We start from the raw sequence: 23,098 nt of genomic DNA on the forward strand, positions 1-23,098 counted from the left end.
AACACAGCAGGGCATAAGAAATCCCAGAGTTTCCTGGATCACACTGATGATAATTTCCTAACAGATGTGCTCGGTATTTCACCACCCAGTCAATTAAATGAAAACACCGAACAGAACTCCATCTGTAATACTGTTCCTTGATAAATTTTTTCACTGTGACAGATTACAAGTCCTCTAGTACAAGTGACAAATTTACCTCCACATTGTGATTATATACATGGTAAAAATACTTCTCTCAAACAGAGCTTATAGTATCAGTAGATATAACACTAAATAAAAATAAAATCTGCTGTTTCAGCACAGTGCCCATTTTCCACCCCTTATTTCCTTTCCTTCCCCTCCCCTCATTTCCTACCTCCCTTCCCCCCCCCCCCCGTGCCAGGGTTTGTTTTTCATGCCAAGGTCCTCTAGCTGAGACCCCGTATGGGAAGGTAGTTATGGGAAAGGTTATTAGGAAACTGCCGTCTAAACTGCTACCTTTCCGGCTTCCCAACCCTCTCCTTCCCTACAAAGTCCTCTCTGTTCTGTTTTAATACTAATGAGTTCAGAGGAGGTTCCTAGGCTGGAGCAATTCACAGTTTGGACTGTGCCAAAGCACACAGGCACACACCTCTCTGATCACTTCCTGCCCAAACACAGTCCTGCTGGCTCAACCTTCAAAATGTGGGCTGGGGACTGATGCTGCTGTGCCAAAGGCAGGCTGAATTTCCAGGGGCGCCAGTGCCACCTACTCCTCCCTCCCAGCTTTATCCTCTTGTGTGCATCCTATTTGCCATATGCCCCTATAGAGGAAAACAAGGGTAAGTCAGAGCTTGGCTGACCTTTAAATCTCTGATAAAATATTACGTAAAAGGGCAGGAGGAACTGAGAGGTTGGTTAAGAATTTAATGAGCAAAATTAACATCTTGTTGAGCTTTGGTTGTGCAGCTTAGAAACACATGCTCAAGCTTATATGCAGGGTAAACTCAAAGGAACTCCAGTAAAGCAACATCATTTTTGGCAGAAGTTCAGGTTTACACAGATAAAAGCAAAACCAGAAGCTAGCTTTAGTTCTTCGCTTGCCCTCTGAGTTATTATTCCAAATTTGGTAGTGCAAACCAGAAATCAGAATGCCCCTAACTCCATTGAGTGGACTTACATCAGTGGAAAATATTAATTAAATAACCTCTTTTAAATTGTAAAAGACTAAACCTCTCAGCTTAACCACTTCTAACAGTGACTCACTCTATAATCTACAGCACAGATTTCAGACACAAAATAGCCTGAGAAGTTTATCAGTCTCCATTTCACTATTTGTTAACTTCTACTTCAGTAAATAGATTATCTGTATTTACTACTAATCAGTCCAGACCAGCTAGAATATCATCCACATATGAGGCTTCTGTTATCTCCTCTGGGTTGAAGTGGAGGAAAATCCCACAATTCTCTTCCCTCACATAAACAGAGTATTTCCATAGTCAAACAGTGAATTGAAGGCATGACATTATATTTGGTTATTCACTCACACCCTGTCCTGTCTCATTGCTCAAGTATTCTGATAATCAGAACAGAAACTACTGCACTGACATCACTGGGCTCAAGAAAACACCAGCTAATATGTTTTTCTCTCAATGTTTCTACTAAAGAAATTATCAGAAATGTTCACAAGATACAGCAAAAAGAATAAGAGAAGAATGAGCATGTGCCTTGCATTGTCTACTAACAACAAATCATAATTGCATTTACTATCTAGTGAAGCATTTGAAATCCCAAAGTTCTCCCACATCATTAATGTATAAGCCAACAACTTCACACCAACCAACAAACTCGTGCAGCTGTTCCTCTCTATTCAAGATGTAATGCTGAAACATAGCCACTAAAGCAATCCCAATGGATTTTCCATGACTCAGGGATCTCCCTGGACACCTTCCAAACTGAGAAACTGCAATCTGCTTTCCCCTTGTAATTTCCTTTGGAGAAGTTATTCTTCAAGCGTCCACCTAGTAAACCATTGCATAACACTGTTGTGCACACTGCTAACCTTTTCCAAAGGCTGTTAGTGTGGGCAGTCTTGCCCTTTATGTGGTCAACAAATGATGGGAAACTGCAAAATTAAAAGACGCCCTTAAGTGTTTTTAATGTAAAAGTGCATCGAATATACAAAGGTTGACTAGGGCCTCTTTGCATATACCACTGAGTCTACAGGAAGGCAGTAGTCTTGCATCAGATTGTCCCTAAAAAAAGAACAAGTAGATAAGAGCAGGGCAACGTCTATGACAGGAGGCAGTGATAGAGATTTGCTCCCAAGTTCTTCAAATACAATACATTTGCCACTGGAAGACTCCTGTACTGCCTATAATGTACACGTGCTTCATCTTTTCAGCACCTTTTCAATCTGGCTACAATGCTCTATCAAAACTGGCTTAAGAAGCATTACTACTCCCTGTGTCACACAAGGGAAACAAGCTCACAAATGCATGAATTTAGTAGTGTAAACTTGCAGGGGTAGCTAGGAAAATACAATGTTCTTGAAAAGTTTTCCTCCCATTAAGCTTAAAGACAACAAGGTACCTAATGTTAAAAGCTCTGGGTTAATGCTGTTCCAGTGCCAGGTGGAAGGCATCTGTCTGTACTTCCTCAGAATAAAAAAACACAAACCAGAGCAGCTGTGGAGGCAGTCTGGTGTGATGAGTGACAGAAAAAGCACCTTCTGACACTTGCTTTCCATGTGCTTCTCCCACTTGGTGCTGAAGGATGAACAGAAGGACCTCTCCTGTATTTAGTGACACCAAAAGCTTCCCCTTACCTACTGCAGAGGAAAGTGCCAGGAAACTGCTGACCTGAAAACCTTGTACCCTAAAAAGGTGCTACTCCATCCACCTCACCTGTAGCACCTTGTGCTCCCCACTTTGAAGTCTTGCACACCAGGCAAATGACAAGAAGAGGTCATTTCCCTCCAACACTGAAAGAGCCCCCTGAACAATAAACAACCTTAAGTACTGTTTGAAGATAGAATCCACCTATCCACAGAGACATGACATAATTACAAACCCTTTTCCCCTACTCTCCTTCAGGCTGTATGATACACTACCTGAGCAATGATTATATCTGATATAAACTGTTACTAGGTGAGCAACTACAGAAACTAATCTTAGTCAACATATTAAACAGATGATACTTCATGATTGTTATCTTCTTCTCCATTGAATTATCTTATTTTGTTAACAGCTCCTCTTAAACCCCAGCTACAGTCTACCTCCCTAAGGATAACTACTATCCAGCAAGACACATCCCATCCTGTTTCTCAACCTTTTCCCTTCCCTGGAAAATTTCACTGCAAAATTTCACTGCTTCCCCAGCTTCAGGTGAGGAATTATTATAAATTACTGCAATTTTATAAGATCTTCATTGGATCTGGCTTCCCCTTTCTTGCTGACATCAGGCTAAGTATCAAAACAGACCTCCTACAACATCTCAGATCCAGCCCTTCCTCTATGAGCTGCATAAGAAATAGACACCTGTCAGTCAACCTCCCTTCTTCACCGTGCATGTTCATTCACTCTAAAAACACAGTCAAAAGATTATCTTGGCCTAGCATTCATCCCATATCACCTCCATCTTTGCAATCGGTCTTCACTCTCCCTTCAGCACCACAGCTACTTCATTTGTTGTGTCTTTTTCTCCAACACTTTGGAAGACACTGTTCCTCCTTATCACAATCTCCTGTCCAGTTGCAATCTGACCAACACGGTCTTTGCAACGCATAGTACTTTCCTCTTGTCATTTCTCACAGATGCATTTCCAGGTGGCACCTTCTCATCCCATATTACCTTTCTTATCTGATTTATAACAATCTCTCACCTTTCCTTAGCAGACCAAATTTAGATTCAAATATTCTCTCCAGAAGGTGAGGAATGAGGTCTTAATAATAGATTTCTAAGCCATCAAATACAACTCTGAAAATCATAAAACACTAATAAAGAGAATTAAAGGACAGAAACCACAGAAGGGCAGGAATCATACTCAGAGAAGCCATTCCAAAATGTTGAGGCAATAGGACATCCCTGTACTGCTGCTGTTTATGCTATTTCTAATGAAGAGAGCCCACTCTAAGTCAGCAGGCAAAGTGGCAGGAAATATATGAGAATGGTGGTTCAATTCTAGGAGAAGGGTAGAAAATTGTCTATTCTATATCCATCCAAGCATAGCTGGAAAAGCTCCAGAAAGCTGAAATAAAGATAAGTTAATTTGATCCTTCCAGCTAGCAAGTATGACTCCTGCTATCAATATCATCTGTGTTTTATCACTTCAGCAGCCCTCAGGCTCACCAGAAAGTTGCTGACTCTTTGTTATAGCCACAGTGGAACATAAAAACCATTAAAATATTAATTATGCCATACTAAGGAAATAGGCCAGAGTAGAGCTTTATGTTATTTTTTTCTTTTTATGTTATTCTGCTTAACACTTGCAGATATGCCAAAACATGATAGTATTATCAAATCAGGTGATGCAGGTGTTAGAAACACATGGACACAAGATTTCTGAACATCAAGCATATTCACCTTATCCATGATTTCACGGTTAGAATATCATGACAGCTCCCAAGCATTCAATAGAGGAAAGAAATAAGATTGACAACTTAGCACATCCATCCTCTAGCGGTAGATCTGTTCTTTCCCCTCCTTCTGCATCCCAAGCTACGTATCTGTTGTGCTCCCAAAATCCAGTACTTCTCCTCTTTTGCCCTGGATGCAGTACATGCATTTCCCTGCATGTTCCCATGGAACAATAGCATTACCCTGTTAAAAATATGTAGTCCTGTGAGATCTTTCTCAGGTGTTTCATGTCTACTGTAAGCAAATCATTCTCAGAGCACACTCAAACATTCCCTTCAAGTATTCCAACCATGACCACGACCCTTCCCACTTTCCAGAAAGGCAGTCAGTATGCTCTCCTTGGGATATTCAGAAGTGAACAACCACCACAGATGCAGAAAATACCACACAGGCCACAATGGAGTCAATGGAGAACGATGTAACTCCGCTACTGTCTTCAGTGAAACTGAACTGGTTTGCATTGGGTACATCTGTCCATAGTAAAGCAACAAGATCTAAAACACAGTGTATGCCTGTACAAAATCCTTAAAACTACACAGCTACTTTGGTAACACCCCCAGCTTCTTCACACCCAAAATCTCGCACGTAAGACAAGGTCTGGATTTACATTTGTTTACACAACCCTACTGATTTCAGACATGGAGTGTGAGACCTGGCTCCCATCTCATGCTCCTCTCACAGCATCTGTGTCTCACACATTTGCAGCATAGTGACTGCTGCTTCTTACACAGATGGTCAGGGAGCTGGGAGCTGCCAACCAGCTGCACCTACTGGAAGGGAGCCTAAAGTGAGAAAGTGCTGGTGCTGCACTCAGTGCCATAAGCCTGTCCCTATCATAGGAACCAATATGTAGGTGAACACTTGAAAGGGGAAGCTGTCTCTGCTACAAAGCCTAAAATAAAATACCTCTTACAGACTTGGACTCAAATAACTACAGAAAGCTTCTTGTAGTGGTATGTGCATTAAAATCAGGGACCTGTACACATATATTGCATATGGGACACATGTAAAGCAGACCCAACACTATGAAAAAGTCTCTCTGTAGAGCAGGAAGAAAAATAAGAAATGTATGGAAATACAATTTTCCTGTGTGGAAAATTAAAAAAGAAAAGAGGTATCCTGAGTATTTACAATCTTGGACTATGCTGGACATAAAGGAACTCTGTCCCTAACTAGACAGATTTTGATACCATGAAGAGCTTTTACCTCCCAAGCCTCAGCACCCTTTGCTTGAGAAATCTTAAACCACCCAGTTCTTCTGCCATTATTATAACAGAAGACAAGTGCATCTGAGTGCATGAAAAATATTCATCTGACAACTAGAAACTAACCCAAGAGAAAGGGAAGTTTTTGTGGCCTGGACGCCATCAGTGAAGAAAGTGATTTGCTGACTCAAAGCTTTGCTTTTTTTCTGCTTTCAGATACAGCATCTTCTACTCAGAGGGTGATGCCAAGGCTTCTTTCTGGATATGAGCCTCTTGTCAGGAAAATTCTGCCTTAGTGTCATCAGCAGCATTTTCTTACAACCTCCACTGGTGCATCCTCATTAAGTGCAAGAAAGGAAGTAATAACTGGGGTGGGGATTGCAGCTGTCGAGTGCATTTGGCATTACACTTCCTGACAGATTAGGTAGATTAATTAACTACAGAGAATCACAGAAGGGATGAGGGATGGGCACACAGAATTAAATAACTTCCTCTTATGGGCAAAACAGAATAGAGGGACTTTTAAATTGTAGTTGCATAGAAATTTGCATTGAGCAACAACTCAAAGCTGCAGGCCTGTCAGAGGCATAGTCTGAACCTATGATTTACATGCAGGGCAAGGGACACAGAAAGTAAATCCCTGTATTCAAATGAACCCAGCATTGGGATAGAATGACTCAAAAGACTAGTAATAAGACTAACTAAGAACCTAAACACTCAGATCTTGGTAACATGCCTGAATTTAAATGAGAGTAAATACAGTTATCAATACACGACACGTTTGGGGGGTTGAAGAGAGGACCGAACACGCATGTCGTTCTAAGTCACAATCTTTCAATGAGAAAATAAGACTTAAATAAGCTTCAGACATAGAGGACACTTTTCTGGAAAGGTGTTGCTCCATACAGAGAGCCCAGAGACAGAATAGGCAACTCTACATCTCTGCTTCCCAAAAATATTACAAGAGAGCTGGAGAAGAAACGGGGAACTTTGTTCTTCAAGCTCATCAGCAAAAACCGAGAAACACAGCTGATGCTGTCAGCTAATGTTCCTACATACATTGACATATTTTGTTTATATTCACATGAAAGATCACAATGGAAGCATTTCTTGTACTTTTTACCACATAAATACTCTTGCAGGTTGAAGAGCCAAAAAAGGGGCCTCGCGAACACTGCCACAGCTAGGACTTGGCAAGCTTGAGTGGGACGGGTGATATATGGGAGTACTTATTCAGTGTGGTGAAGCCTAGTTTTCATCTGAGGTTTATGTTGTATCCATTACACTAAATGGTCTGCAAGGGAGAACGAGGCACGAAGGGAAGCTGCTACTTCTAAGTCGGCTGTTTGCAGTGGAAACCACTACTGCATTTATTTAGGTTTGGACCTCATCTCCCTGTGGCTGTTGAAGGTATGTTATCCAGCGTGTGCCAAACTGATGCCTTGCTCAGAAATTGTTTTGCTTCCTTTGATGAAATAAATAAACAAATTCCCAGATATTTCCATGCTTTACCTTACTCTCTTTCAACATAAAACTCTTTTCCTTCCTTTTCACATCAACTTTCTCTCCTGTGGGAAATGAGACAATAATCACAGAATTTTACTCTCTTTTAAGGTAGAGAAGGAACAGATATAGAGAGATTTCAGAGAGTAAGCAAAGAGCAGAATTTTCCCAAACTTTATGCTACTGGTGATGTCATCCAATGCTAACAGAAATATGTCTATGCTGACCCCACGGTTCCTTTGCCTCGGTGCTGAGAGCCCAAGCATAGATACAAGTCATGTGGATGGCTCATGTACTCAGAGAACACTAGCTACTTCTTTCAGCATTCTGGCACTAAAGCGCTCGCAAATACTAGCCTGGTGTGTTGAGAAACCAAGAGAGCACAGTAATATACAGAACAGCAGCAAACATAGCACTACTTCCACAGTTCTATTTCAGGACAAGACCAAGACACTGATTTACTTAGGAAGGGATTAGTAGAAAGTCTAGAAAAACCAACAGAGACCCATGTGGTAGAGAGGACAAAGTAAAAAGGCAAGAACAAAAGGTACAGTAAAGCAACAGGTATCTTGCTGTAGATATCCTCCCTCCTCAGGTGACCCAAAGCTTTGAAAAGTTCTAGTCATGGTTACAGAAGTTATCAGACTGTTCAGAGGATACCGAGTTGCTGCCTCTGCTGCTTGGACTCTCCTGCCACATCTCCACCTCACATTTTTCATCTTCATGGGAGTTGCTCTGTACAGCTGTTATTCAAGGAGATTGAAGGAGAAGGAATTAACATTATTCTTATTTTCTCTCTTCTCTTTACTAACACCCCTGCCATTCTTTCCAGCTAGATTCCTGAGCTGGTTCATCTTTAACTCAGAAAGTGAGCCAACTCTGGTGCCAGAAACCATGGTTACAGTTTCAGTCATGGTTCCCAGCATGGGCTGAGGGAAGGACAGAAACCTTTATTCAGCACTCGCTTCCATCTTCATTTAATTGCACTCAGGCAATATTATGGGGAAAATATGGGCTTCATTTCCAGTGGTCTTACTGTTCAGGAATACACAGCAGTTCCATATGCATCTTCTCTACAAAATCTGAGGGTTTGCAATAGGATCAGAACGCTAGAGCTAGAGAGGGAGAGAGAGAAGGGTGTATGCTGCCTCACATGAGCAGCAACCTGACCTTTAGATTTTATGTCAAAAGTACCTATTAAGTTTTTTTCTGGAAAAGCCTGTGAAGATGGTAAATAGGAATATGGACAAAAAGATTTTGTGAACCCATAAATTCAACTAAACCCCTTCCTTAGGGACTCAGAGAAAAAATCTAAAAAAAAAAAACCTAAAAAACTAAAAAAGGAAAAAAGCCCCCAAACTAAAAATTAAATGGGTTCAAATGCAACATAAGAGAAACAAACCATGACAGGGAATTCCAGTCAATTTCCCACCTGAGCTAAATGTGAGAATGCTTCAAGAGCACATAAGACCACAAAAGTATAACAGTAAGCATTTTTCAAATCTTCCCCAGTATAAGAATCTAACGTGCTGAAGGTAACCCATTCAAGTTTGGAGGATATAATGACACAATCAACTTTGAAAACATAAACTCAAAAGACAACTCCATTTCTTCCCCAAGGACCTTGCATCTTAAAATAAAGAATCTTGCACTCCACCTTCTCAAATACCATGACCATCTCACAGTCACTAACAAAATAAAAACAAGTGCTTTACACTGCTCTTTCCTCTGTGCTAGCATTCTCCACATTTTTCTGTTTTTTTTCTGGATTGCCAGCATTTAAGTCGCCCTTCTTGGTATGATCTGAGTTCCAATCTGAGATCAGGTTGCTGGTATAAGAGATCTATATGGCAAAGTCTTTAGTGTCAAGCAGTGCACAATCTTTAATCACCAAGAAGAGTCCAGGATTCTAAAAATGAGCAGAAAGTGTCAGAATCCACTGTGACAAGAATACACTGCTGCTAACAAATATGAACAAGGACATAGAAAAACTGTTCCATGAAAAAGTTATTTCCCTTTGCCTTACAATAGTTCTTCCAGATTCTTCTGTAGTTCCTGTTCAGTCAATAAATCTGTACAAGGAAAAACATATTTTCCTACCATAGATATTTTTGCCAGCAGGCACAAAACAATTTTGGAGCCTGCCAACAGACCACCATCTGCAGCAGCACTTTACCACCACATGGCAGAATGGAAGCAGAAGTGATCATGGTCACATCAGCCAGTTTTACAATTTTTGAGGTACAGGACCAGCCCACACACACTGCTTCCTAGAGCTTCTCCCTCTGCCTGTTCATTGAAGGGGAGATGCTAAAGCCAGCTGTTCTGTCCTCTTTCACAAAAGTGGCCTTTGAGGGGCAAAACTTGTGGCCACAAATATTTTTATTTGCTTTGTATTTTGTGTATCTAGACTTTGATAAGGACTTAACCCGTACTGCTACCACTGCACTAATCCCAAGGCAGTCACTGCCAGCAGATGTCCTGAGAGCTGGTACATCATCTCCTGCCTTAGCCCAAACCAAATCATTCCAAATCACTATAGGTCACAGTCTTCATTCAGACCTACTCCCTGTACATGTTCCCAACGGAATAAATCAAGATAGAATTTAGGACCTATCAGCAGTAACTCTGTTTAAATTTTCTAATTGATCAAACAAAGCATACCCACAGCATCCAGCTTCAAAGTAACACAAAAGCCAAGGATCCATCCTAGAATTGTTTTTCTGGTTGAGTGGCAAGAAGAGCACGCATTTCAGCTGAAATCAGCATCAGCTTATCATCTCACAGTCACTGCCTTGGTCAGAGTCCAGTCAGGCAGCTGCCATTACACAGTTGGATGGTGTGGGTGTATCTCCCAAATGGAGCAGGTTGCACGTATCTGCCTCAGCCTGGAGACTACACAAGCAAGTTTGAAAGCCTGGAATGGGTCATGTGAGCCTGATGCCTTATGAGGCCTCCTAGACACAGAGACTGGACAGGAGTAAAAGAATAACATAGGTATTTATTTGAAAGGCCTTCAAAGGTGCACCCTGGGAGCCAGAGGCTGTTGCCAAAAGCGGACCCCAAGATGGACAACAGGTCACGAGTTTTTCACACTTTTATAGGTGTGGTCCATTTGCATATCAGGATTAATTCTCCAATTAAAGCTTCAGTTCAATGATGTAATTTCCCCTCCACTGGCCCCCTTAGAAGCTCTTTGGATTATACTTTTTGGGCCTAGGATGGTCTGGGTGACCTTGGAGAACAGGCCCAGAGAGGCTTTGTTATGTCTACCTAGCACAAGTGAGCAGAAATTAGCAGGCTACAAGAAACCTCAGAGTTACATTCTAAGCAGTACAGAATCAGGAAAATATAAAAGTTAAAACCTAGGCATCAAGCCCATCACAAATAAAGAATCCTGACACGTTCCTAATTTCTTTCCCTTGAAAAATGGACATCTCCAAATTCGCTTTTCATGATACTAGTTTAAGGACAAGGACAGGAGAAGAGGACATGCTCCTGGTCCTCAAAATGCCAGTTTTCCTCAGAAAGCAAGGTAGAAACATACTGAATATTTACTGGATTGGAAAATTCGTCACAAGGGAGACTTCTCCAGCACAGCTATGCTTAGTTTTCTTGTCATTAACTCTTACATGGGAAAATGCCCCGCATTTTAACTGCAACAAGGGAAAAAACAAGGCTTTTAAAAAGTCATTCAACCACACCAATGTTTCATTATACCCTTTGCAGAGCAGATGGCAAGATGAGGCTATAGCCCCTGGGCCTGCTTCAAGGAGCTAACACAAATGCTCTTCTCACTACAGATCTCAGATGATGTTGGTGTCATCATTTCACTTGGGGATTTGGGTCAAAAGGCTTTACGCTCAAATCTGGTTTTTATATAGTACAAGTGCACCCAGACTAGACCTTAACGGATAAGCAGCAGGGAGCTAGCACACAGCACAGAGCTCTCTCAGGCACTTCCAGGTCGCTGATTTACACTGGTGCATTTACAGACTGAATCTTTCTAATCCAATTAAAATCTCATCTGAGCTGTCAATACAGATGTAGCCTGTTTTATTTTAGTGTCTCATAGAACATGCATTAATCCAGACCTGTGGACAAAGTAACCCTTCTAGGCAAATTCTGCATTTTGCCAGCCCAGTTTCCAGCCCAGGTTCTCTCACACATAAAGCCCTTAACTGCTCTCATGTTACCTGTCTAATCAGGAACTCCCATGGACATGCACTGCCATCCTATCTGGCTGCTTTATAAAAATGTGTGATGTACACCATTAACCTTCTGAAAAATAGCACTTTTCTCTCCCAGCTCGCTTCTCATGCAGTGATGGCTAGGGTGCTATCATTAAATATAAGAACTGAATATGATCTGTTTTCATTTCAATGGTTTCATTTGTTTGAAATGTATATGCCAGTTACAAGCTGTCAGCACATTTAATAAGTTATAGCATAAACCAACAACTCTCAAACTACTGTGGCCAAAAATTTTTACAGATCATCACATATACTTGTCATTAAATTTTGCACCAGAAACATTATAAATTATACTGTTTAATAGACTTCCATAAGGCAGCTGTGAGCTGTTTTGCCACAAGCAAGCACATGGAACACCAGTGTTTGCCAGACATAAAACTAGAAGTTAAAATCATCATTAATACCACCACAAACTCTCAAACTCCTCATAAAACTGATACCCTCCTCAGTAAGCAAAACCCAGCAGCAACTCAAGCAGGTCTTTCACTGTGACCCGAAGGTAAACAAGTTCAAGGTTTAGCAAGCCAAGTTCAGGAGCAAAGCACATCTGTTGGTGACGTCTTCAGGAAGGCTGGTTTGAATGCTTCAGTGGATCTGGGTATTGGAGAGAGATGAACTTTCATACAGCAGTTCAAACTTTGCATGTGAAAACCAATAGTTAAGCAGCATCCAGAAATAAATCGTCAGCAGAGCAGATTACAGATTACACTCTTACTCTTGTCACCACATGGAACTCTCCACAGTCAGACAGCTGCATTTTCTAAGAGGAACTCAAGCAGTCTCACACAAAAAGCAAACTGACCTAAATATAGACCCAAATTTTGTGAAATATTTCCATAAGAGGAGATTCCTCATTTGCAAATTAGTTTGAAGCAAGTAGGCTCTCTTCTGCTGCACACATTATTCTTCCTGAAACAGCTGCAAATCCTATTGACTCCTTTCTGTGCCCCTGCCACAGAATACTGACAATGCTAATGGGTGCTGGGGAAGCGAAAACAGTCAATGGAAAAGAAATCCATACCAATTTACTATGTACACAGAACACAACTTTTGACTGAGGAAGTTCTTGAGCTGAAAACTGTTAGAGGGTTGGAGAGTATCCTGGAAAAGACCACCCTATGGCCACAACTTACAGTCTCCAACACCTTATATTTTCCCCTAGCCATCTGCTTTGGACACCATCTTGAAACTGGAGCCTGGGCTAGGTTGTCAGACCACCAATCCGACAAACTACGTCTGTCCCTGTATTTGGTATGACATACTATAGTTGACCATATATTAACCTCCAATTGAATATGCAAATTGTATGGTTATCTTCACTGCTATAGCATTTCAAGGCTATGGCCATGGACAAGAATCTATTGGGCTAATGTTAAGTATAATGTAGAAAGACTATTGGCAAACTCCTCTGATACTGAGATCCAGTATTTTCTGTTCTATTCCTCACTTCAGTCGCATTCCTCAGGCACACACACACTTACAGATGTCTCGCTTTACATAAACTCTAATCTCAGAATGGCAATGAGAAACCTAATCAGCTGCATCAAATGGGCATCATCTTTGCGACACAGTTTGCAAAACAACCCAGCCCTGTGACCTCTGCCTGTGTTTTGCATTCAGGCTGAACAAGAAGACAAAGACAGTGAAGTCATTTGATGCCAGGCATGAAAAGCAAGTGTCTGGCTCCTGGAGTCTGCAACATTTACCACAAAAGCAAACAACAAAGTTCATCTGAAATAATTCCTTCTCTTCCTGTTTATGGCTGTTGCTGCAACAGCACCATTTCATGGTTCAAAGACAGCTATGTGGTGAAACATAATTAGCATGGTCACCTGATTCTTACACCTCACCAGCAGAATACTACTCAAAAACCAAAATAGTCAAAAAAATAGTCAAAAATCAACAAAACCAAATAGTCCTTATTTTATATGTCTGCAAACCCTAAGATTTTGCACTGTATTATATTATACAGCAGATTTTATGCCAAAGTTGTAAACAAGAAATTGACTGTCAGCTCTCTCTAGAGAATTTGAGAGGTCCCTTCTAATATGCCCAATCCTACAGCTGGAGAATTGCATAGTGCTATGGGAATAAATAAGCACATTTAAATATTTTTTTGCATTTATACCCAGTGCCACTATCAAGTGGTTGTTTGCCACCTTTCTCTTACTAAGTAACCAGTCATACAAGAATGAGAAGGTTGTTTTTAAAAGCTTCAATAGACGCTCTCTAATAAATCCCTTAAGTCCTCTTACTCCTCCTTTAAAGGGAAGAGTTCATCCACCTTGTAAATATATCAATCTGTCAGCAGAAACTTACCACAAGTTCGGCAAATCTGGCATTGAGCTCTTCTGCTGGTGGGATTGGGACAGAAAACTCAAGGAACTGGAGGGGGTTATTGTCCTTGAGGTTGATTTCAGGGAGGTCGCTACCTCCAAAACAACAAAGAAACCCCAACGCATGACGATTCCTCTTCCGGGGGGCCATGATCATGGTGTATGATGCTATCTTCTGATCATGTTCTGTAGGGAAAAAAAACAAAACAAAACCAACAGACATTAGATGATAAACAAGACTGTTGAATCTGTGTAGCTCTGTGCAGTTGCAATGGCTGTCACTGGAGTAACAGCTGGAAGAGGACAGAAGGATCTGATACCCAAAAGAGCAAAATAAACACTCAAGCTAGAGAAGGTAGGTAGGCCTTCATATGGTATTAACATGTTCTTCCATGGCAGTGTAGAATCACTTCACCCAGTTTTTCTGAAAAGGTTTTACAAACTCAGTGGGGAATTTCCCAGCAGGTAGATTTATCAGCAGTACTCAGTAGCCAAGACTGAATGCTACCATGGAATGCTGGTATTGGCCTTTCTCTAACTACTACAATAAAGGAAAGAAACGGTCAGAAGGAAAAAAGCATGTATGGGAGAATTTACCCCAAACACGTGGAAGAATCTTCCAAAGGTATCCCATTGGACCAAAATTAAAAAAAACAATGAAACAATGAAGCAGACATCAATTTTCCACCACTGCAGAGCCAGATCACCAAACATTCACTTACTCCTTCATGGCCAGGACTATCACAGTAGGACCATTTTGTCCATCCCATTTTCAAACACACATAATTAGTTTGGGCTGCTTTATGTATTCAGGGAAGAAACAGCACAGTGCTAATGCATGCTTTCAGATTTACATTTGAGCTGCCAGATCCCATCTTGACAGGACCCAGGCTTGAGGGGCTTTGGTATCAGGGGTATAAAGGGAGGCAAAAGGAGGCCTGAAGGAGAAGCTGGGCAGTGACTGATTTCAGTACCACACAACACCGTTTGTGCGCGGCCCATCCAAACAGGAAGTCTCCTGCCAGCAGCTTGAAAGGAGGGATCTGTGCAGTGCACAGAGAGCCACATATTTTGCCCTTTTAAGGGACTTGTTGTTTGACAGCTCAGGGGCTTATTTGTTTTATATTTTTAAGGACTTCACTTTTTCACTTAATCTGCAGAATAAGCCATATCCTTAGACAGTAAATAATTAAAGCTTGTTGTGAAGCCAGTCTCCCTGGGCATAAGGCAGGGGAGCAGGAGGGAGGTGGCAGGTGAACCAAACCACAGGATGCTGGATGCTGTATCAGCAGCAACACAGCTGAGCTTTGTCATCAGAGCAGCTGCTGCCCTAACCTACCCCACAATGCTTTGGTCTGTTTGCTTGCCAGAACAAGGCTGCTTTGAGCTTTCATAGAGACTGAGTAGCTGTGCAGGGAAAAGCACCTTCGGGACAGCAGTTGCATAGTGGGACTTCACATACAGAGCACAGCTAGAAGCTCTCCAGGGACGTTTTGTGCAGAAATTGGCACGCTCACTGAAGAAAAACCTAAACAACAAAAAAATGCCCAGACCATCCAAACCTCCTCCCTTATGGCACCATGTGCTTGGCAGGAGTCACCTGCCCTATTCTGTGCTGGGCTTAATTTATCTAGCACATCCTCTTATGCACTGGAGGGGCATCAGCTGCAACTCTCACGTAGCTGAAAGGAAAGCAAGCTGGTAAAAAGTACTGTCTCCTGGCATGCCCACTTTGCTTTGCTCTCCACGCCAGCTCTGCAAGGGGTGGTACGTCCCAGCAGGATTCACTAGGGCAGGATGTTGCCGGCTTCAAAAGCCCATTCATAAAAACATCGGCTTCTCACTAGGAGATGCCAAAGGTCAACTTAAAACTGAACTGGTCTTTGACACAGCTGCAGTCAGCAAAACCAAAATGCTCTCAAATCTATCACAATGAAGTGCATGGCAATTTCTGTTTCCTCTCAGTAGTGGACACTTAAGAGTTTCAGTTGCTAAAAGATTTCACAAGAGAGCCTCGGAAGTTAAAACTTGTACACTACAGACCATCTTCTCAAGTGTTATTACTCCAAGTGCAATGCCCTTTATGGCAATCCGGTCATGACTGAGATTAGAACCAATTACTTTGACAAAATTTCCTTTGGAAGGAACTCAGTTCAATGAGACAAACCTGATTTATGTGCAATACAAATACATTTGCATCAATTCAGTTGTAACCAAGCTCTGGCCCACTGTCTAAAGGCTTCCCCACCAACCATCAAAGGACCAGCATTCTCTAGGGCATGGACAATGAATCCTCCTTGGAAAAACTGGCTGAGCCATTGAAGTGATAGGACCATAACATCTTCCTTTATGAACTCAGATCAAGACTTTGATAAACTTCGCCAAAAGAGGTACCTTACCAGGAAATGAGTACTATGTGAATGGATGTGAAGTTCAGCATTTCCTACAGGGTAAGTACTGCCCTGGTCTGGCTACCACAGGTTGTCCTGCACTGAAATTTCATGACTTGGCTTTCATCTTAAGCAGGTTAATCTAAGAGGTTGTCGGTCTCCAGACTTTCTTCATCCATAATGCTGAGAAATACACAAGTTAATGTTTGTTACTGTGATTTTTTTTACAGAATCTGCAGTTCCTTGGGATCCACACTTGTGAAACTCAAAGCTACTTAGTTTTTACTACTCTGCAAAAGCGTACAGAGCTCACATGAACAGTAAGCTCGCTTTCGCAAAGCATCATTCCATCGCACAACTCATACTCTTAACAGTGGCAATTTCCAGATCCATCTATCTATAGGCAGCAGGCAAGAAATTCATACTAACATAGATGGGTAAAATAACACTTCTGTATTGCTTCAATACTGTAATTGTGTGTGTAGGTGAGGTGTCTAGATGCTGTCAAAATAAGAGCAAATGAGGACTGTTACACAGGAATCCAGCACAGGTATTTTAGAATTGAATCACTGAATGAATGAATGAATGAGTGAGAAGGAATTAATGAATGAATGAAATTTCTAAGTTGGAGCGCTGTCTCTCTAAAGATTCAGCCTGCCAGTTAAGTAGATGTCCTTCAGAATCCTGTAAGCTGCATGGTTTATGCTATTTAATAACTAATTAAAACTTCTTGATTTTTGTTGGTGATCAAAAAAATAAACATTTTCTAATTACCTCCAAGTTAATAAAATTTTTCTTTCCTTTCTCTCTCTTTTGCCTTTCTTTTGTCAAGAATCAAATCTGGGAAAAATGTGCTTACAAATAGTGAGGAGGGTGGGAGACAACAAAGAAAATGAAGAAAAGAGCAACATTCATTTTTCTGAGTGGTAATTGATAGCAAAGCTGACATAAAAATTTATGAAAATAACAAAAGGGTGGGGGGTTTTCTTCTAATATCTAAGCTCTGTTGCCTCTCAACTTCTGGCAAGTAAAAATGAAACATGTGCAATTATGTATTTCTATATATACACTCCCAGTGAGAATCAATAGGAAATCTCTCTCTGGAGAGAATCCCACTATTACACATAACTCCCTCCCACAGCTCTTCTCAGTTCTACTGTTTTGCCCTTTTGCACAACACAAACAAGTTGATGTCATTTCAACAGCTAACCACACACCCGCTCCTCATAGCAATCCCTCTTCTGCTTCCCAGCCCCATCTGTGGTTCGGCTCAGGTCAGGAGTCACAGCCTGGAACTTTGCCCAAGGTCTAATTATAACAACGTCCTCTTCCTCTGACAGGGCGTACGTGTTCATTTCTAAACCATTTGGCCCAGTGACCAAACATAATTTAGCTAATGCAATTTTTCCAAGCCTTATCAGAAGTTTTAGCCACATGGGATCAGATCCATGCTAACTGCACACAAGGTTCCTTTTTCAATTGCTTTCTAAATTGCTTCGTTAAGTCTCGCTCTTCTCTTCATTCTCATCTCAGAGATTGTCATTTTCATGCCAACATACACTAAACAGTAAGACACATGAAACAACTGCTCTGCCAGCAGCTCTCCTGTGCAAGAGAGCTGATTATTGTAGTTTTTATCTCACTGTTCTGTCCTTCAATGCACTTAGCAGCCGGAGCATAACTGTAACTAAAATAGAGAAAACTACTTTTGTATCACCACCTTTGGAAAAAGGGAAGAAAGAGAACTCAGTGGGTTAACTAAACACACACAGTCATGCAACACCAGTTCACAACATAAGGAAGCATTAATGGCAAACACTTTCAGAGCTGAATCTTCACTGATCGTCAACAGACACACAATATCAGTGGATGTAGTCACAGCTCTCACCTGAGTGGGATGCATGGGACTAAATGTATGATGAAGAATCACTGCCCACACTATCTTATGCTAACAGAAAAGGAATCAAAGTCAATAATTTGCATTTCCCTGTAAGTTATCTATCTTTCTCTGTGGCAGGATAAAACATGTAATTGTATTGTGTGATCACTGATGTAGAAAGAAATCTGAATTCAGACTGGTTTAGAACATAAACCGACTCACCCACAACCCCCAAATCCAAGTTTAAACTCTGTATTATTCAACTATTAAATGATAAACCATGAGAACTTCCCAGTATTAAAACAGCTCCCTACATCATCACTTATTGATGATGAAATGAAGAAAAGAAGCACCATGCTCAAAACTGTCTGAATATGCACACTGGATACAGAGAAAGAGCTTTGTACTGATCCTATGCTCAGTTCCCTGGACCACGTTGCTTCTTCAGTACACAGACGGTGGAATGATGATCTTCATGGCATGTTCCATTATCATGGGAATTTTCCATGGCTGTCACATGTGATGTGACAGATGTCAGGTGCACTATATGGCAATTGCTGCATGGGGGATGGGGAAAGGAAGCAGACAAACAATCCATTTGTTGCATGTTTAATAGTAACCCAGCTCCTTTGGTTTGGATTTGTCACCGTACTAAGGAGCCTCCTGGTCTACAGCGCACAAAACAGCAATAAAAAAACATTTAAAACCCACAAAGTTAAAACCTTGTTTTTCAGGGAAGGTAAGGCTTCCTGAAGATCACACCTGCCTGCTATGTTGGACAGGAAGGCATTGGACCCAAAACAGATCAACACATCACTGGAAGTGATCTGGAAACAAGCAGGGTCCTGTGCAGCAGTGGCTACTCAATGCCACTTAGCCATGGCCCACACTTAACAGTTCCACCACAGGAGAGAGGGCAGGTCAAATCATGCTGTGCATTTTGAAGCCAGTTCACAGATTTTTCTTTCCACAACACATCAAAACAAGAGGGCAGAGCTCTTGGTATTTATGAGGACTTTGCAAGACAGTCCAGGAGGTCATGTCTGGTTTATTTTGCACACCTTCCTATTAAAACTGAGATGGTTGATAATTTCAAAGCATTCCACAGACCTAAAGATTGTCTGTTATTACATATATAGTATTATATATATTCATATTTATTTAATTTTTAGTCATTTATTTGCCTCAGAAATAAGTCCTGAGATACGAGAAAAGGCAAGAACTATTTGAAGGCTGTCAGGTGTAACTATATCCATGAACTTACTTACTGCAACGTGTCTGTCAAAAATCTCTTTACTTTAATACTTTAAGGATGCTCAGGATGTGCTGGGTGACTAATGACCACTAATGCTAGTCTGCTAATGCCCACAAATCCACTACATCTCACCTGATACCAACTTATCAACACCCAACAACAACAAAAAGCTAAAGAACTGTAAGAGACTTCTCTTCTGAAATTCTAATTTGTAACACTTTCTCTGTCTTCACCTAAGAATGAGGGAAAAAATAACTCTACAGAAAAATTAACTAACAAAACCAAAAACCAAACAAAAGAAAACAGAAAAAAATATGCCTGCAGGTTCCTTGTGTTCCTCCTAATCATTAATCTATCTAAACTGTATTCATAGGAAAAAAAATTAAAAATAACAAAATACAAGATTCAAAATACAAAGTGAAAAGAGCAACAAAGCAGTTAAAGTCAGTGTCATGAATCTGGCTAGTAATAGTTAAATGTTTCTTCATACCTTTTTTCCACCCCTTAATGAAGTACAGATTAATAATTTTCTACACTTAACTGAGCTGACCAAATAATCCATTCACTGTTTTACTTGCTAAGAAGTTGTTTTTTTGTTTTTGTTTTTTTTTTGCAAATGCATTAGTTTCCTATAACTATGACTTCACACAGAAAAGGGAACAGTCAAAACTAATCCGTCCTCCTAGACACCAAATGCTGAGTCTTAATTACATCCTTGCATCTCATTTATATACAAGTAATCTGTGGATCTTTAACATTTCTGAATGGCCATGAGATCACCACAGCTTAGACTGCAAACAAAACAAGTAAAATTCACACCTTAACTGTTAATCCAAGGTAAGTATGTTCTTCATCTCCTCAGTGTCTGATTGTACCACAAATTTGCATCCTAATTTGTCAATTCCACACTTAGGCATGCTTGCCAGCAATTCAAACCACCATGGTGGTGGAATGAACAGGATTGCACACTGCCTAAATATAATCACCCTTTCTGGTTTGAGTGAAGTCGTCTGGAGTCCTGTCCTTCTCTCCTTGCCCCCCTCAATGTTACTTCTTGGTTCTCTGGTGTTGCAGCACTGCAGTCTCAGTAGCATTTACAGATACCCTCCCTTTCCTTCTCAGTCAGAAAGTCACTGCTACCGAGATCAATTATCTTGCCTTCTTCACCATGACCCACATTTGTTGTGTTCATATATGTCACAAAAGATTACCCATTCCCTTCTATTAAGAAAAAAAGGTGCTCCTTTGTAGTCTTAGTTCTCCCTTTCCTTCTTTTCTACCAGTTTTATTTTTATTCTCTAGTTTTTCACTGTTTCATTGCAATATCTCCTTTTTTTCCATGACAACTGTTAGAATTGAAATGGCTTCCTGTAGCCACTTCCTATGCCTCACACTATAAAACCTTTTTATTTTTAAAGTAGATATTGAAGAGAAAAATACTTCTAAAGAGACACCTACTGCATGACACAAGCTGCAAAGACTGTGCCACACTTTGTGTATGTTTTATTTTTGTTGTATTTTACTTTATTGTCCTAGCTGTGCCACTGAGGTTGTAGGTTCTTCAGTGCAGGGTCTTACTCACCTGCTTAAACCAGTCATTTTACAGTACCAAATAGACTGTGATACTATACAAACAGAAATAAAAGAAGTAGGCCAGCAAAAAGGTAATCACCTGGCTGGAATCTGGCCAGGACACAACAGGTCCACCCCCCAGTAATGATGCTGCTGTAGAGACAGCATTTAGCAGTGTCCATGAATCGAGCATGGATAAATTGGGTTGGTTTATTATGTCACTGCTCATCAAACTGCTGTGGCTGTAAGAGCCAATGGGAAATACACTGCATAAAAAAAATACGGAAAAAAATCTCACAAACCCCACAGATGGCACCCCAAGACCCAGTTCTGACTAAGGATAAGACCATGCAGCAGCAAGTACTTTCAAACAGTCTCTACAATTCCCAGATTCTACTTTTGAAATAATTCAGATCCTAAAAATATTATTTTTAAGGCTTGACAAAATTATATTGTAATTCTAAGGCCATGAATTCAGGACAAGGCTATAATTCTAGTTTGTATGTGTGCTACTCAACAGAGTGGGTCTGAACTTCCTTTTCTAGAAGCTACAGATCTAGAGAGCAGAACCCATGTTAGACTCTCAATTTTCTCTACTTTCTTTTGGTGATGGGTAGAATCCAGTGATGCAATTTCACAGAAAAATTACCTTGGGAGTTGGAGTGCAAGATGAAGCCTTTATTTAATATAAGAAATCATAGACTGAATATTAAATAGATCATGATAACATTGGTTAAGCAGACATACGAACTGACAGCCAGAACCAGCATGTCACTTCTTCAGCTTCAATGCAGAAGACGACTATTTTCCTCTGCAGGAAGATGAAGTCCTGTGCCTTTTACAGGTCTTACAGTATGAAATATCTTTAAAATCATTGTATGACACTGACTAATCAGTAATGTCTGTCAGTTCTATCCATAAGACCAGATCCCAAGGATGAAACATCCATAGCCCAGAGCAACGTTTTTGATCACCTCAGGAAAGAAGCCAAGGACTGAGTGATCTGTAGAACTAGGTGTCCCACTCTATCCTCTATGCCATAAGATCAGGAATACTAGTAAAGCAGATTAGTACTTTAGGTTAGTACTAAAGCTGGGTCTAGGAACTTAAAATCTCTCCAATATTTCTATTGGGAAGAGTGGGGTTTAGTTACAAAGGAAGTCAATCCAGAATTTCCCAGTAGCACTAATCACTGCCATGTTCAGAAGAATGAACACACAAAACCCTATTACTAAGAGCGTCCCTGTCTTGTTTGAGTCATTGCAATTTTTCCATTCTGTCATTGCCCAATTATTTCCAGACATGATGTAACTATTTTGCCAAGGGATTTGGGAGTCAAAATGTTACTGTTGTGGTCATCGTTATCCTGGGTGCTTGAATTTTCCAGACAAAATAAGCAGCTGAGGGCATTAGAGTGCCTCTACTGAGAGAGAAATACTCTGTAAGAACTGCCAGAGTGGTCCAAGAAAAACAACAAATGGTAAAGGTCCAGTTACATCCCCCCCCAAACTCCTGCTTATTTCCCTGTGAAATGCTGTTTTCTTATTCACACAATTAGTAGAATAAAATTTCATCTGTTGTCTGATGCCATCATAGCATAAAAAAGATTGATTTCCATTCTAACACTCTGATCAGGGCCACTATGGGACATTAAAATTCAACTTGACTGGAAATATGCTTTGATTATAACCACTAGAAACTAACCACAGATGTAGGTGTACAAATGCTGTCTTCACTATTGATAGGTAAATCAATTACCTGCACTGGTAAAATTTTCCTAAACTTCACACTCTGGAAAAAGCAACTGTCTTTACAGCAAATGGGTATAAATGGGAAAAAACTCAACAGAGAGACCATTGGGACTTTTACCTGTTTTTTGTGGATGGCACTGAATCTCTTCAAAACTAGTGTTGATCAATGCCACCTGGGAAAGCCAGGTTCCACGCTGCAGAACTGCCACTTTCCTGCTTAGTGGCCCAGTCAAAGCACAGTGTGCTTCTACATGTCCCTTCAAACCCGTACATAAAAAAAAATGATGGCTCTCAGCTCAGTTCCATAGAATGAAGAGCTACCGATGTGGACAAGAGTTAAAAGCCTTCTTTAGTGATTC

The 23,098-nt window shown here is 40.7% G+C and overlaps 1 protein-coding gene across 2 annotated transcripts in view; it reads right to left on the reverse strand.

The window, feature by feature from the left end:
* The window catches only part of DAAM2 (dishevelled associated activator of morphogenesis 2), a 172,438-nt gene that overhangs the window by 103,121 nt on the left and 46,219 nt on the right, over positions 1-23,098 (reverse strand). For both annotated transcript variants that reach the window (XM_069009816.1, XM_069009815.1), the window contains exon 2: positions 13,876-14,078. In XM_069009816.1, the coding sequence (XP_068865917.1) occupies positions 13,876-14,049 (174 nt within the window). In that variant the 5' untranslated portion in view covers positions 14,050-14,078. The remainder of the gene's footprint in view (positions 1-13,875; positions 14,079-23,098) is intronic.

This window comes from Aphelocoma coerulescens, chromosome 3, assembly GCF_041296385.1.
Source record: "Aphelocoma coerulescens isolate FSJ_1873_10779 chromosome 3, UR_Acoe_1.0, whole genome shotgun sequence".
In the NCBI taxonomy this organism is placed as follows: Eukaryota; Metazoa; Chordata; class Aves; order Passeriformes; family Corvidae; genus Aphelocoma; species Aphelocoma coerulescens.